The 16,136-nt window shown below is 44.7% G+C and overlaps 1 protein-coding gene across 3 annotated transcripts; it reads left to right on the forward strand.

Moving 5' to 3' along the window:
- Positions 1–736: 736 nt before the first annotated feature.
- LOC123073590 (uncharacterized) lies at positions 737–10,451 on the forward strand. 3 transcript variants are annotated; one of them, XM_044496671.1, is made up of 6 exons: positions 737–890; positions 1,095–1,330; positions 3,228–3,637; positions 3,800–3,950; positions 6,950–10,026; positions 10,131–10,451. In XM_044496671.1, the coding sequence occupies exons 4-6, from the start codon at positions 3,930–3,932 to the stop codon at positions 10,132–10,134; spliced, it is 3,102 nt and encodes a 1,033-aa protein (XP_044352606.1). In that variant the 5' UTR covers positions 737–890; positions 1,095–1,330; positions 3,228–3,637; positions 3,800–3,929; the 3' UTR covers positions 10,135–10,451. The 3 variants fall into 3 exon arrangements, with proteins under 3 accessions (XP_044352606.1, XP_044352604.1, XP_044352605.1); XM_044496669.1 differs by lacking the exon at positions 10,131–10,451 and having other exon boundaries at positions 6,950–10,033; XM_044496670.1 differs by lacking the exons at positions 737–890; positions 1,095–1,330; positions 10,131–10,451 and having other exon boundaries at positions 3,046–3,637; positions 6,950–10,033.
- The last annotated feature ends 5,685 nt before the right edge of the window (positions 10,452–16,136 follow it).

The raw sequence follows: 16,136 nt of genomic DNA on the forward strand, positions 1-16,136 counted from the left end.
CTCGGTTTAATCTGATGGCCTTTTGCATGTCTAGATGGTTATTGAGGAGACAACAATAACACCCTCGGGTTCTTTTTTTTGCCGGATTAGAACTGTCCAGAAATAGTGGATTCTTGAAGCTTGCCCTGCTGCTCTTTGGAATTGTTGGATGACTTAAAAAAGGAAGAACCTTTGCTTTCATACTTTAGAAGTAATCAGGAATGCTTTCAGAAGTTCAAAAAGGCAAGATGTGCTCTGAATTTAATTATAAGACCAAGTTCAAGCTTTGATCATAAATTTCTTCTTCAATGTTTCTTGAATAGTTAGAACATCGAAATCTGAATGATTTTTTCAATAATAATATAATGTTGTTAGATTGATTGTTCAAAGATTGAACCGGGGCAGTTAAAATACGTGTTGAATATTTTAGACTGAGGGAGTTCGGCTAAACATTTAGGAGACAGAGACCTTGCTGAACAAAAGTTATCTCTAGCCGCACAAAACGCCAAGGAAATCTGTAGTGTTTGCAGGAAACAATTCTCTTTGGGAAAAGCAAAAAATGAAACCTGCAAGAGCAGCTGCATCTCAGTCATTTTTGGAAAAGAAAAAGAAAAGGCAAAAACAAAGCAGCAGCATACATACGTTGCTTTATGCTTTGGCAAAGAGGAAGGGTGGAAGCCAGAAACAAAGCAGCAACTGCATCAATATGGAGGAGGTATCAAGCAAGGAATCATGCACTCTTTAGTCGCAAGCAGAGAGGAGCCAATTTCATTGCTCTGCAGCTTCTGTGGGCAAAGCCTCGCACCCATGCATTAGCTGTTTAACAACTGACGAAGCAGATAGGAGTAGTTCAAAATTTTCAATCCAAGTTTTTGCTATCTCAGGCTTCTCATCTGCTGTCTGCTGTTAAGGTATGCATGTACTGGGTAGCCACTAACACACAATTGCATTTGCTGCCTTGCTTTCTTCATGCCCTCTAAGCTAATTATTATTCCACCGAAAGAAAAATTGTGTATATATATGTAACTGAGTACTGGACTACTGGTGCTGGTTAACAATGGTGAAGCACAAGATTAACATGTGGTGCTTGTTAATTGTTGTGTTTGTGTTTGTAGGTGGTGCCAAGATCTTGAACCGATGGGTTAGATTCATCAGATTTGCAGCTGATGAAGATTTATCCCGAGTAATTTTCAGCATATGAAGATTTATTAAGTTCCGCTGCTGCTTTTCTCTCTCGGTCTTGGGCGGAGGAATTCATCATGAGTACTAGTCACCAGTTGATGATTGGTTAAGTTTGCTGCTGCTTTTCTTTCTTGGTCTTTCAAAGATCATGAGTTCTGTTCGATCCACGGTAACCACTCTTGTGCATACGTCCACAAAGTAATATTACATGCTTTACGTTCACAAAGCATGGTTTTCTTTGAGCTCGGAGCTAGTAATTCTCTTGAACATTTCATGGCTGCGTCTACCATTAATTGTTCTTATATCGACTCCGAATCATGCATGACTAATGTAGCTGTTAGATAGTTAGAGCGCTATATATGGTACGTTATCTCACAGATCATTGGATGGCAAAGTAGGTCATGAAATGGCTTTGGCATGTGACCCCAACTAGAGCTGCCTACCCAGAACTTGGTGAAATGATCACCCAATGTCACAAACAGCCCACGTCGGACCAGATAGGTAGTGGAGGAGAGCATCGAAACTGTCACGGCCGGTGACTCAGGAGAGCTCTCGCGACCGCGTGGCCTCCCCGCGGGCGGCCGGCCGCGCACCTTTCTCTCCGGCCTCCAGCCCCCCTCTCCCCTTCCTCCCGCCGCCGTCGCTGGCGCCCGCGGCCGGCCTGGCCCCGGGGTCGCTGGTGGCGGCAGCCCTCCTGGCCTTCCCTCCCGGTGGCTCCGGCGCGGGGCGGAGTTGCACCGGGGGGTGCTCCTAGGCGGCGACGGTCCAGCTGGCGGCGGGGTCCCTTGTCGCAGAGCAGGCGGGCGGCTAGGCAGCGGCGCCGTCGTTGGTGGCGGGGTGGCGCTGTGGCTCGTCCCGGCGGCGGCGGCCGGCCCAGATCTAGGCCCTACGGGGCCCATCTGGGCCTGGGCGGGCCGGCGGCGGGGCTGGTTGGCGGCGTGATTCCCGGGATGCAGGGGAGCGGCGTTGCGCGACGGGGGCTGGCGGCACCGACGCCAGCTTGCTGCAGCACGGCCGACGGGGCTTAGCGGGCCTGGCCGGGCCAGGGGTGGCCTGGTATGCCCCGCTGCCGTGTCCGGTCGGCTACCGCGACAGTGCCGGAGGCTCGGCTTCTCGCATGACGGCGGTGGAGGTGGTTCCCTTCCGCTCGGCCTTGGTGCTGCTGCTCTCGTCGTGTGGCGCTTCTCTCCGGTCTTCTCGGCCTCGTGGTGGTGCTCGTAGTGAGACGGCGTGGGCGGCGAAGCAACCGCGGTGGCGCACTGGGTGGTCGTTTGGATGGTTGGCTCCGGATGGGCGGTGGTGTTTGGTGTGCGGGAGAAATCCTTGCCGGTTCGTCCGGCGCCGATGCGGTGACACCGGCGGGTGCCACCATTCCTTCTTGAAGGGCGTCGGTGGTAGCCACCCCCCTACTTTCCTCCGCATACCAGGGGAAACCCTAGGACTTGTCCGGGCAGCAGCGTCGGCGTCGCATACCTTCTTGGAGGTGATGCTTGGTATGCGGCACTCAGAGCCTCGGGCTGTGGTGGGGTGTTTTCGGAGGGCGCAGCGGTGGCGGGCCTTCCGTGCTTTGTCGAGCTGCCATTGTTGGCATTCTGTTTCTTCTTTTTTTTTTTTCTTTGGGCTTGTTGTGCTGCTCGCCCCAGCGTCAGATGAGTACTATGTTGGCTGGTTGCTTTGGAATACAAAGCGGGGAAACCCTTTTTCGGTGATAGCTATTGGCATGCTCACGTGTGTCGTTTTCTTGCAAAAAACACCTTGTAGTATTTGGTAGGAGGTCCTCTCCTGTCCCTGTCCCAATCATCGTCACTGCAGCTGCAGGTGGAATGGTATGAACTATAGCAGTGTCGCGATGTTGGATGTGTCTTCACGCCATCGCTAGCATGCTTTCCCCTGCTTTAGCCAAAGCGTGCCACCGTATACTGCCGGTGCTTGCCGACCTCACGGCGCTCCAGCAGCTCGAGCTCAGCCCTCGCCAATGTTTCCTTATATATGTAGTTGTGTACTGGTACTGGTTAACAATGGTGATGCACAAATTTAACATGTTGTGCTTGTTCTTGTGTTTGTAGGTGGTGCTGAGATCTTGAACCGACGGGTTAGACTGATGGAATTTGCAGAGCAGATCTTCTCTCTTGGTCTCCAAGGAGTATTTCATCCTGAGTAGTTCTCCTCAGTTGAACATTGATTTGAGTCTTTCGGTTGCTTCTCCCTCGCTCTCTCTCATGGTCTTAAACGAGGAATTCATCACGTCTCCCCAATAGATGAAGATTGGATCGTGCACTCTTTAGTTGGTTCACTTGGCTGCTGCTGTCTGAAGCTTCTGGGTGCAAAGCCTCCTACTCCTGCAGTCGTATCTTGCATTTCTGCTCCGGTTTTGGGGTGGATATCAGCAGCCATAGTAGAAGGAAAAGATTGGAGTACTTCGGAAATTTCAGTGTAATACTTGTGTTTCGGCAAGCTGCTGTTATCGGCCGTCAAGGTACGCACTTTCTAGCTAGCATCTGTTGGCTTCCTTTCTTTCGTACCCACTAACTATATTTCTGCCAAAAATTCGCATGTAACTAAGCAGCACTGCTATGTTAGTCTACAGGGGCGAAGCACAAATGGATGTAACATGTTGTGATTGTTATTGTGGATGCAGGGGGTTAGGCGAGAGATCTTCCGACCAATGGGTTAGACTGGTTGAATTTGATCGAGTCCTCACCGGTTGAGATTGATTGATTTAATTTGCAATAGATTTTCTCCATTGGTCATTAGCAGAGGAATTCGTCATGCGTAGTCCTCTTCCATGGGTAATACTCTTTGTGCATCTTACGTTCACAATTAAATAGCTAGGAATAATTCTGTTGAGCCTGTCATGGTTGTGTATGGCATTTTTTTTACATAACCGTGAATCGTGCATGATATAGAGCTATTAGAGCGTTATATGTTGTTTTCTTCCTGATTGGAGCTACTAGAGCGTTATAACTGACCACTAGGGAACACCGTACCCCACCAACAATTAGTGTCATTAATGGAAGCAAAGCTGACAAAAGTAAGTTCTAACTCCATGTCTGCTGCTCAAGAAGATATACAACCAGAAGGTGCAAGAAATAAAGCTGACAAAATTAAGTCATAAATACTTCCTCCGTCCCATAATATAAGAGTGTTTTTCGCACTAGTATAGTGTAAAAAATGTTTCTTATATTATGGGACGGAGGGAGTAGAAGCAAAGCTTCCTAATAAGCAACTCAATATAATATGAGGCTCTGGTTAAATAGATCACAAGCAAAGTTCTAGATCATGGGCGAAAAGTGAGCAATCGCGGCGCAATCGCGGCTTGGAGGCCTCCCCGCTAATTGCGACGCAATGCCTTAAAAAACGCTAACTGCCGCTAATTGCACGATCGCCCGCGAAACGGCGCGATTTGACTTTGCGTTCGCTTCAGTTTCGCTGGGATGGGGCGGAGTTCTGAAAGAGAGGCCCAAATAGCGGTCAGCCCAAATGCTTGCGGATAGATAGCACTTCCTCCACGAAACATAGCGTCGTCTCTCCGTTCCCTTCTCTCCCTCCCACCGAAAAGGTTGCGGCGGCTGCGCCGTTCTTCCTAGCTGCGGTCGGCAAGCCGGCTGCTGCTTCGCCGGAAACCGGATCCGGTGACGGGAGAGGCGGCAAGGCAGCAAGGTAGCGAGGCAGCAAGGCAACGACCACGGCAAGGCAGCCGGCGACGAGGCATCTCTGCATGACGACGAATCCGCGACCACGGCAAGGCAGCAAGGCAACGACCACGACAAGGCAGCCGGCGACGAGGGGCCTCTACACGACGACGGCTCCGCGACCACGAGCAGCAGGTCAGGCTTATGGGATTGCATTGCAAACTTGTAGGTTCAGGTATAGCGGTTCAGGTTTAGGTGGTGCCAAATGTTGATGAAGAACAAGCAGGAAATGAAGATCAAGAACAAGAACCAGCTCTGACCATCAACTTCTGCTCTCTGCTTCCTCTGCATCAGAAAATCCTCTATTTTCTGCTGAAAAATACCCTGCTTTTTGAGATAAATATGCAAATGTTACTGTTCCCGCGAACTGGGTTAGCGGCCGCTATCTCCGGCTATAGCGGTTGTAGCGTTTGCATGAGCCAGCCGCCCGCGATCTTAAAATTTGATCACAAGTTAACTGAATTCAATCTTTGAACCAAACAGAGTTAATCTCTGAGCTCGTGTTTCTTAATTGCCCTACATTGCAACTATCCTGCAACTAACAAATATTTCTGGAATGTAAAAGCACCATGCCTTGATAGTATCTTGTGTGTAGATGGACCAACCATTGCTTCTTAGTTTCTTGCAAACTGGAGTCTTCTCACTCATGGTACTCACTCATGGTAGAAAGTGATTCAGCTCAACTGCTGGCTTAGCCACAAACAGAACACAAATGATAAAAAGAAAGCTCCAAGTGTACAAATGGGAGTATCTAATAATGCACCAAAACGCTCTGGAAGATAGAAGCTTCATCTAATCAGGCGCATTGAATGTTGAGCTGCTGCTGGTTCTTCCGAAACATGAGAAATAGAGTATTCGTTGGGAAATTGCACATGATTAGGAGGTAGTCATATCTCATCGATGCCCCTTTCTTTTAAAATTGCCACAGAACAGTGTTAAGCTTCATGCACCAGCCAACGCAACCAAAAGTACGAACAGATAGAAAGGGCTAGTACAATCCACATATACTGTAACACCCCCTCTCACGTGTGACGGAGAAGACAAGTCAACACGTGCAACTGGAAGAGAGCGACGGCGCGCGAAACTCGCGTATGACTCAGGAGGCCTCTACGTGGACACAAAGGGGGGCTATCAGCAATTTTTAAATAAATTGCGCAAACCAGGACTTGAACTCAAGACCTTAGCTCTGATACCATGTTAAGCTTCATGCACCAGCCAACGCAACCAAAAGTCCAAACTGATGGAAAGGGCTAGTACAATCCACATATACTGTAACAAACAGATCCACCAAGCAAACCTGAAATCCTTCATGATTCATGCATACACTATATTAAACCTTAAATAAAATAGAATCTGCAAGTTAGATTATGAACTATATAAATTAGCAAGAAAAAGTCTAAATTCACTATAAAGGATCCGAAGCACTGAATGTATTTTCGAGAAATAGAATATGCAAATCTTCGGTTCCAGTGCCTTGCTTTGCCTCTTCCCGCCAACAAAGACCAGAGCAGATCCAAAGCACTACGCCACACTCATGTGCTTATCCACACATAGGTACTTCTTCCGTTTTTATTTACTCCGCATATTAGAGTTGACAAATATATATAATGTTAAAATACATTCAATAATAAATCTAATTGTATTGAGTTGTTATTGTATATTTTAATATTTTTGTTTATAAACTTGGTCAAAGTTTACAAAGCTTGACTTTGACCAAAGCTAATATGCAGACTAAATAAAAATGGAGGGAGTACAACAATAGTACCTAATCGATTAGGACCTCAAGTCTGAAACTGACTCCTACTCAACTAGTTAGAGTCTAAAACCATCGCACAAAAAAAAACAGTAAGAGTCTAAGACCACCTCATGCAAGCCAAATAGCCTGTTTAACAACGAAACTTGCACAGAACACGGAAAAAAATACCTATCACACTCGGACATGGACAACACTGTCCAACTCCAATTCGACTAAGCATCTAACCAAAGATTATTCCAACAAATTAGCTTGTTCATAGATGCGTATTGGTATATGTTAAATTATTATTAGCGTTGCAGCTACCAAAGGCGTTCTCACTTATTAACGTGTTTTACTTCAGCGGCTCGGCCCCAAAGATGTTGACGGCGCCACAGAGACAATAAATCTTATTCTGGGTAACTTTAAAGTCATATATTTTGATGGTTGGAATGGATTTGGAGCATCCTCTGTTCTTAGATCCATAGCTGCAATGCTTCCATCTAGGAGAACCCCTCCGGAACAAGTCTTCGACAAAAAAATTCTTATAGATTGCTCAAAGTGGAAAAATAAAAGAGGAGTGCAGAGGGCAATTGCAAAGGAACTGCAACTTGATCGCTCTATAATGGCTATTCTAGATGAGCAAGATGAAGATGATGATTTTTGGGGACGTGATGAAAGCTCAAGGTGTGAGATAGATAGTGTTAGTCAAGTGATTGATAGGACCCTGAGGGATATCAAACTTATGATGATTTTTCTTAATGGGAGTGATGATGAGGTTGACGTAGGTCCCATGGGTATTCCTCTACCAAGATATGGCGACAACAGGGTGATATGGACCTTCAGCGGAAGCTACATGTCCATGCATCATAACCAATCCAAGGTGGCAAGCAAGCTAAGATCTACTGAGTTTTTTTTCTATTGCTCTATCGAAGAATTGACAAGCTCACAGTTTCGTGGATTGCTACATCAACAAGCTGGTAGCATAGTTGCTCGCAACCCATGTAGGCTGGACATTGACCAAACAATTATTGCAGATTGCTGTCTCTACGAGTTATTCCTACACTATAATTTCCACACCGTCACTAAATTTGATTGGGTTTCTCATGCTTCTAACTATTGGATATGCGATGGGATCATACAATGGGAAAGAGCAAGGGATATTAGTAATGCATTGCATCTAGAGATAAATTGGAAGTGTGACGCTTCTCTGCTAGATCATGTTCTTAAAATGTTCATGGAACATTCAGAGTCTCCTTTTCTGGCAATTAAAGATGACGATCTCTATGAAGAAGGCCCATATCGTTGGATTTCGGTCACGTCGAGAGATGCAGAAGTACATGGGATGAAAGCAATACCTGCAGAGGCGTCATCTTTCTTCTTGGCATTTGAAATATCCAATCCCCCAAGAGCTTTGCCAGGTGAATTTTTTGATTATTGCAGCAAGCTTGGCGTTCTAACACTCTATTGTTGTGCGTTCAATTTTGCTTCACCTTCTTTCCTGAAGTGTCATGGTCTAAGATTCCTTGGACTGGACCACTGTACAGATGACAAAACTATTGGAGGAGAGAATCATGCAGTTTGGTTATGTCTGAGTAGCTTGTGGGTGTTGGACCTGCGTTACACCGATTGGAATGAAATCTTATCCAAGGAAATGTTAAATCTCATGAAAAATATCAGAGAGTTAAATATAGAGGGAGTCAGGGGCTGGCAATACACTACTGATCTACAAGGGCGATTACCTAACCTCCAGAGGCTCAGAATAATCAAACCGACGTGTCAATGGGAGACCTCAGAGGATGTCAATAACTCCTCTACGGATAAGAAAAGTATGGAAATACTTGACTTGTCTGGCAATTGTGACATGAAAATTCTTCCACCAAGCCTATCGAAGGCAACTAGCCTCCGGTTGCTTGTACTTGATGGTTGTGATGGACTGGAAAGCATTGGTAGGCTCCCTCCCTCCCTTGAATCATTTAGCTTTAATGGATATGGGCCAGCTTCTCAATGGACAGAAACTGCTGAGCTACCTTCAAAACAATTTCGTCCATCCAGCAGAACAGATAATAAGGATGTCAGAATATCCAAGATCTCCTTAGCAGGCTGCACCCAGTTGGAGAATTTGTATTTGTGTGGGCTACCCAACCTGGTGGAATTGGACCTCTCTGGAACATCAATCAAGATACTTGACTTCGAGACTATGGTGGTGCAAATCCCAAGGCTCAAGCGGCTGTTTCTAATAGGATGCAAGCACCTTCGTGCAATAACCTTTTCGCACGAGAGTGTTCCTGACCTGGAGTTGCTGTGCGTAGACACGCGAGCTGGAATCGTGTGTCCTCTTCGGCCATCCATCAGTAAAAACAAACCCACCAGGTTGCAGGTGCATGGTGTTGTTGTAGATGCAAGGCTTACTCACTCCTTGTCGAATCTGATCTTTAATTATAGACAAGGTGGTGTCCACTTTAATATCCACGTCACATCCTCACCTATGTATGACGGGATTATTCAATTTGAAGCAACCAACAAGGATATGATTGGCCCCAGTGATCAAGAGAGCCTGCAGCTTATTCCAACGGGCCGGTACAGTGATGTCCTTGGGATGGTTGGCGTTGTCCCAATGCAGGCCTTTCCACAGCCTCCGACTACAAAGTTTGATCGACATGTAGAGATTGCTGATGGGAGCTTCTACGTGGAGAGAGAACTTGGCGAAGCACTAGGCCAACTGATGGGAAATCATGCGGAATCCCTGCATGTGCATGATATCTTGGTACGTGCTATTATGCCTAAATACAGTTCGTGGGTGCTTAGGTGGTGCTGCGTGGAGAGGTGCCCAAAAGTGGATACCGTCTTCCCTGGGAATTCATTCGAGTTTACTGCATTGGAGACCTTCTGGGTGTCAGATCTCATGATGGCCCGCTCGATTTTGAGTAAAGGTTCACGCTTTAATGGATATGGTGAGATTGGATCCTTCAAAAGTTTACAGCACCTTCAGCTGCGTTCATGCCCCAGCCTCCAATTTGTGCTCCCGGTGTGGGTCTCCTCCTTCCCCAGCTTGGTGACCCTCCATATCATCCACTGCGGCAACCTCAGCCACGTCTTCGTACTGGACGAAGAGTACCCTGAAGAAATAACCACCCTTGGTGTACTATTCCCGAAGCTGACAACCATCGATTTGCATGACCTGCCGAAGCTGGAGAACATATGCGAGGTCCAGATGGTGGCCCCTGCGCTCGAGAGCATCAAGATCAGGGGATGCTGGAGCCTGCGCCGGCTGCCATCTGTGGGTGCGCATGGCAATGGCAAGAAGAAGCCGGCCATTGAGATCGAGAAGGACGTGTGGGACGCCTTGGAGTGGGACGCCCGCCACCGCCCTGTCCACTTCCAGGCGCCGGTCCACTCGCGCTACTACAAGGAGAAGCTGCCCAGGGTCTCCGTCCTTAGGTACTAATTATACATGCAAATGACTTCCGAGTCCATTTGCCACTGCTCCTGATTGCATTCAGTTACTGACCATCTTGTTTCTCCATGTCTCTCACATCGCCTAGGTGAACTCTACACTCTGCTGTGTGCTCCGTTGCTACATGAAAGTGATGGACGTTGCTGGATCATGCGTTTGGTTTGCTTTGTGTGCTTTGTGTGCTTATGGTGGCTCTCACCGTTTATTATATTGTGGATTTCAAACAGGAGACTTGCTGTGGACGGTGTGCGTGCGCGTGGTTTGAAATTGGAGCGGCTTGCTGTGGACGCCTGCTATGCGTGTGTGTTTGAGGAATTGTCACAGCTGCCTATGTCTATCTGTGCCTGCGTGTATCTACAAGGCTAGCTTGCTTGTGAGTGTGAATTGTTTGAGAGTGTTTGCCATGTATCTGAACCAAGAAACAGCTTGCCTGGTTGTGTGTGTGCTTGTGTATGCATTGACCTGCTAGCTGCTTGTGTGTTTGTTTGCTATACTTATGAAAAAAATGAAAAAGCAGCAGCTATCTGTGCTGGTTGTTGCAATTGCTTGGCTCTTTGTGAACTCTATGCTTATTTTAGGTAGCAAATGTTACTATGTACAGCTTTTCCCTCTACTAAATGAAAAGGCAGAGCACCTGCCATTGCCCGTCAAAAAATAAAAAAATTAGGTAGCAGTTTGGGGTGTTAATTCTTTTTTTTATAAACCTCACCAACAGATTGTGAATCCATCAAGTGCTTTGTATTTCATAAAAGTTTGTGATAATCTGAATGCCGATGTATTAATCTAACTTGCCAATAATATAAAGTACAATTTAGTTTAACAATATGCAACGCTTTGTATATGAAGAACACATGCTAGGTTCCAACAGATTCCTCGGTATATGAGTTTTCCCCCCTAAAAATAATAAAAAACAGTGTGGTTTGTTTGTTATTATGCTTTTGAAGTAAAGCAAGTGATGTAATATCACAGATGCAGCTGACCTGATGGCTGATGCATGTGTGATTAGTTTGATATGCTTTTCAAGAAACAAAGAGATTCTTTACCCAACTTATAACAGATCTAAGGTACCTCGCGTCACCCCCACGTCGCTCCTGTTAGATGTGTATAGCCCTTTTCGGTTTATCCCCATTGTATAAGGGGTCTCTTACACTTTACCCTACACATGTATATGTATTGGCCTTTGGCCCTCCTGTGAATGTAGTTGCTCACTTATCCAACAGCTCCATCACGGGCGACTCAGACGCCGCCGAAACCTTGCCCTCCAGCGGCTCCTCCTTCCCTCGTTCTCTCCTTTGTCGCCTCTGGAGGGGGTCGCCGGCTTGCCATGCACCCGCCAATGAAGGGGGCGGCGAGGCCTTCGGCTGATCCCATGCCTGGGTGAGGACCTAGATCTGAGGCGGCGGCCTCCATTGCTGAGGACGGCGTCCATCCGCCGGTGGTGGGCGTTCGTTGGCACGGTAAGCCAGACTTCCTTGGCTGCTTGGGCAGCGGGGTACCGGTGGACGGCATTCCTGGCGTGAGGCAGTTCCCCGTGCCCCTCTCGTTAGATCTGGGATGGACCAACCTAGCACGCGGCTCTCCCCATCGGGTGGTCCAGATCTCCGGCGTCCGTGCTCGGAAGTGTTGGCTATCACGTTTTACCACGTGTTGAGAATGTCTCAGACTGAGCCGATGTTTGTTTTCTGAAGTCTGAGCATATTCCAATGCCAGGTTCTAACAGCTTACTGTAGAGTTGTTCTACTCGGTCTATGAGCGGTGTATGTAAGGTGATCCTGTGTTTGAAATCTAGTGGCATAACAACACAGGTGCACAAGGTAAAATTATTTGAAATCTCCTTTAGGCTAACTGCCACTAGAAAAATTTGGATTTGGATACAAAAAGTATTGCTTTCACACATTCTATCGCTTAACTGGTAGTGACACAGATCATGTAATGATGTAAATGCCAACAGAAGGGACTACAATTAACTTAGTTAACTCTATACATCTTAATAACAAAGAATTCAGCAGCTGATATTGAACACATGATTCTGATTATGAATGTCTACTAGTTTATAACTAGTAATAATTCAGCATCGAACATGCCAACAAAAGAGCTAGGCAAACTAGGCAAACAGCAGAGCTTAGAATTGAGGCAACATCACTCTGAACACATGTCAGCTTCCCAGCCAAAAACATGCACCGTTGCACTAGACCACATAACTCATCACTGCAGTGCATCGGCAAAACAATTGAACAGGAAGAGACTTTTTACGGTGCATCATACTCCTGTAAGTTGTGGGTACTATATAATTGATCCAATGGTCATTATTTATCCCTGTTTTTTTTCTCTTGTGGACATTTTAGTAATTGGCTGTAAGGGTAGATTAGTCTTTTCTTAATGATAATGTTATTGATTAATAATATGGGTAATTGCAATGATTAGTAACGTAAGTAATCACACCTGGAAAAGAATTGCCCTACCTTAGTTCATAGGTTTTCGTTCTCATTCGTTCTTCATTTTTGTGCCGCCGCCTAGCTGCCCGGCGGCCGTGGCGTGAGTCGTACAGGGGCGCGGCAGCTCCTTCTCCCGCCCTACTGTCGCCGCCGCAAGATCTTGGAAGGCCCCCCAAGATATTCAAAAGCGCAGCTGGTCCGAGCCGCCCTGTGGCCCTCTCTCCGTCGCAGGATCTTCGGACGGCGCCCGAGATTTGTTCCTCCACGCGTCGTGGTTGAGATCCCTCGCATAGGTACATTGCCTCTGGTGCTCCCCAAACGCCATAGCTGTGTACATGGATGCTGGCTGTGCACACAATAGGAATTTGAAAAGGGCTGCTAGATTTGTGTGCGTGAGGATGCTAGTTTAGTAGAGTGTGTGAGGTTTTTAGATGTTCTCATTTTTGCTACCAACGAATAGTAGTGTGTGTGAGAACAGACAATAAATTATGATGGCATCCGAGGGTTTGTACTGTATCTGAAATGCTTTGCCATCACCTCAGATTATGAGTTTGAAATTGTGGGATACGTGTTAATTCTTACAAGAACTTAATACAATTGTTTGAAAACCAAGATTTCTCGGAACATGAAAATGAGGGGTTAAATTACTATGCCCAGTAGGATTGTAGGCTTCTCAGAAAATTAGTAAGGATGTCACAGATTCTCAGTTCAGTTACAGATGATAATTGTTTACAATTTATAATTAATATGTTTTAGTTCCAGTGTATTTTCTTTCATGTAAATATGTAACAAGTTTTGATGTTTCTTATGGCAGGATAACGTCATGGCTGGTGAAGGCATCTCGATAGATGAATTTATGGAGTACGACTCGATGGTTAGGAAGACATTAAAAAGTGAGAACGAAGCATACAAGTTCTACTTAGTGTATGCGAAGAACAAAGGATTTGGTGTTAGAAAGGGAGATCTGAAATATAAGGGAAACAAGGAAAATGCATATCGGAGGATGTTTCTGTGCCGCAAACAAGGATATCGTGCCGTAAAGCACTTTGATGAAACCGACAAGAAAAGGATGCCAAGGGCACTCTCTCGTTGTGCTTCAAGCAAGCACTGCGTTGTGGTTTGTAAAGAATGAAACACATTTCTATGGGCCACAAAACGGTCTAATAGACAAAACCTGAACAATTTCTTCCAACGGAAGCTCATCATTGACTTGTGTAATGATTTTCTGGATATTATACAAACTGAAAAAAGAGCATTGTCCACTGTGTCTCCCTGATGTTGAAATTGGCCGTAAAAGGTAAGATCGTAAGGCTAATAACAATATCGAATTAAAGAACAACGAACCATCAAGCATATAATTTTGAATTTTCAAATGCAAGGCAGGAGAGCTGCCCATTCTATTGAGGAGAAGCTGAATGAAAATATCCAACATTTACATCAACTACTTTCATCGTGATTGCATTTGGGATATCCAACATTTCTGTTAAGAAATCAGTCAATAATATACTAGGTTTCAGAGTGTATCACAGAAATGTTCAAATTTGTTTTGACTTAGCCTGCAAAACATGTGCAGATGCTAAATGCTCCCGACTCTTAGGAATAGTTACCTTTGAGTGTGATCAAAAAAAGCTTTTAGATCGTGCAAATTCAGTGAATCCATAAGGAATGTGATGGTAGTTTCATTTTCTGCACTTTCAGACCTGTATATGGTGGCCAGGCTCCAGTGAGAACTGATCAATTGGACATAAGAGAATACTTGATCAGGTCATTTCTGTAATACAGGATAGTAATTTGATCAAAATTAGTTTCTTAACAAAATACTCACTTGCCATGCACAAGGAAATAACAAAATACTCACTTGCCATGCACAAGGAAATAAGTAGTTGATGTCATTTTTATTTGGACCTCTATCATCAAGTCCCTTCATTAACCAAGTTTCTGCTTCGGAAGAAACCAAGATATATGAGGCCGGCAGTGTCAGGAAAAACTACACAACGTGGGAATTTAAGAATGTTACCAATCTTTTGCCATAAAAATGGGTCACAAATATAATACTGGCCCTGCATATTAGTACCCTGCATATTAGTATTAAGACCAAGCGGTGGAAAATATCCTCGGAGATGTCTAGAGGAGGTAATTAGAAGTAGCTGTTTTGAAAAAGTGAACAAAGAGGAACATAGAAATGATGCATCCCAAAAGAGCACTATTTACCGAGCGTACAATTCCACCATTAATTGTGTCGGTGACTAAGCCTCTAACTAAGAAGTTAAGGTTTCTACAATAAAGCATCATTGCATTTTTCTGGTAAACATCGTCAGCAGGATACTCATATTCAATTCAAGTTTTAGCCTGAATTGGATGCAAAAAAAAATATCAAAATTAACTTGTGAGAAAAATACCAAATGATAGTTGCTACAAAAGGAAATGAACTAGTTTGGCTTAATTTAACTTTGTGAAGACCCTTCGACTATTTCTCATTGTTGGCCAATGCTGTCAATGAGGGCTTCATCGCTTGACCAGATGAAGCCAAAATATTTAATCATTGGTCCCCGAACAACTTTTAGCTTATTTTCAAAATCATTGTTGTGGGACAGAGCATAGTTTGTAATTATATCAGGAAGGGATGACTAATCATCGCTGCATAATTTGGTAATGTACCCCTTAGCATGATCTTCACCTGGTCCGTAATAGTGTCTTTCTGAGATGCTACATAATCATATGTTTTCTTTATATCAGTTAGCGCAGGAAGCAGCTTCCTCCGACTGAACAAGTAGAAAATATTAGTATTTCACATGTTAGACATCATGCGATGAATATAAACGAACAGGACACTTTTTATATTTAACTTACCTGCTCTCTGAGAGACGAAATCTGTAAGGATTTTCCACCTTCATGTTTGTCCTCTTCAGAATTGTACTCCTCTTCGGGGTTGCCGCAAGAGGTGGCCACGGTCATCATCTTTCTCCTCTTCCTAAACATCATTAGAATCGTCAACGTCCTCATAGTTGTCCTACATTTTGCAAACCAATTCTGAACAATAACAACTATCTGAGAGTGGCTTGATCTGCAAACAATATAGCATTTCACATATGCACGTATGAAGACAAAAACTGACATTTTAACATGTTTCATGTTCTCTAATGTATATATATGTATAACCAGCACTCACTTTTAGATTGTCATAGTTGCCATGTTGTCCCTTTAACCACTTGATATGTTTATCTTTTAAATATTGCATCAATGGGAAAACATCCTTGGGCATGTCGAGTGCTTGATCATCTATCATGTCAGGAAATATAGCCTGTAGAGAAACATGTGATAACGTATGTAATTCGACAAAATATTGGCAAGTTTGAAGTTAGCTCAACATGAATCATTTAGAGGTTAGTAGGTCACTTAGAGGTTAGCCAGTTCAACTCACATGTTTTTGTCGAAGCACTTGTTCATGTTGAACTGAACTGACTTTAAATGATTCATGTTGAACTGACTATAAACTTGCCAATATTTTGTCAACTTACATACATTATCACATGTTTCTCTACAAGCTATATTTCTTGAACTGATAGATGATCAAGCAGTCGACATGCCCAAAGATGTGTATGGATGCAGCATATAAGAGATAAACATATCAAGTGGTTAAAGTAATGGTAGGGCAACTA

This window comes from Triticum aestivum, chromosome 3D, assembly GCF_018294505.1.
Source record: "Triticum aestivum cultivar Chinese Spring chromosome 3D, IWGSC CS RefSeq v2.1, whole genome shotgun sequence".
Lineage (NCBI taxonomy): Eukaryota > Viridiplantae > Streptophyta > Magnoliopsida > Poales > Poaceae > Triticum > Triticum aestivum.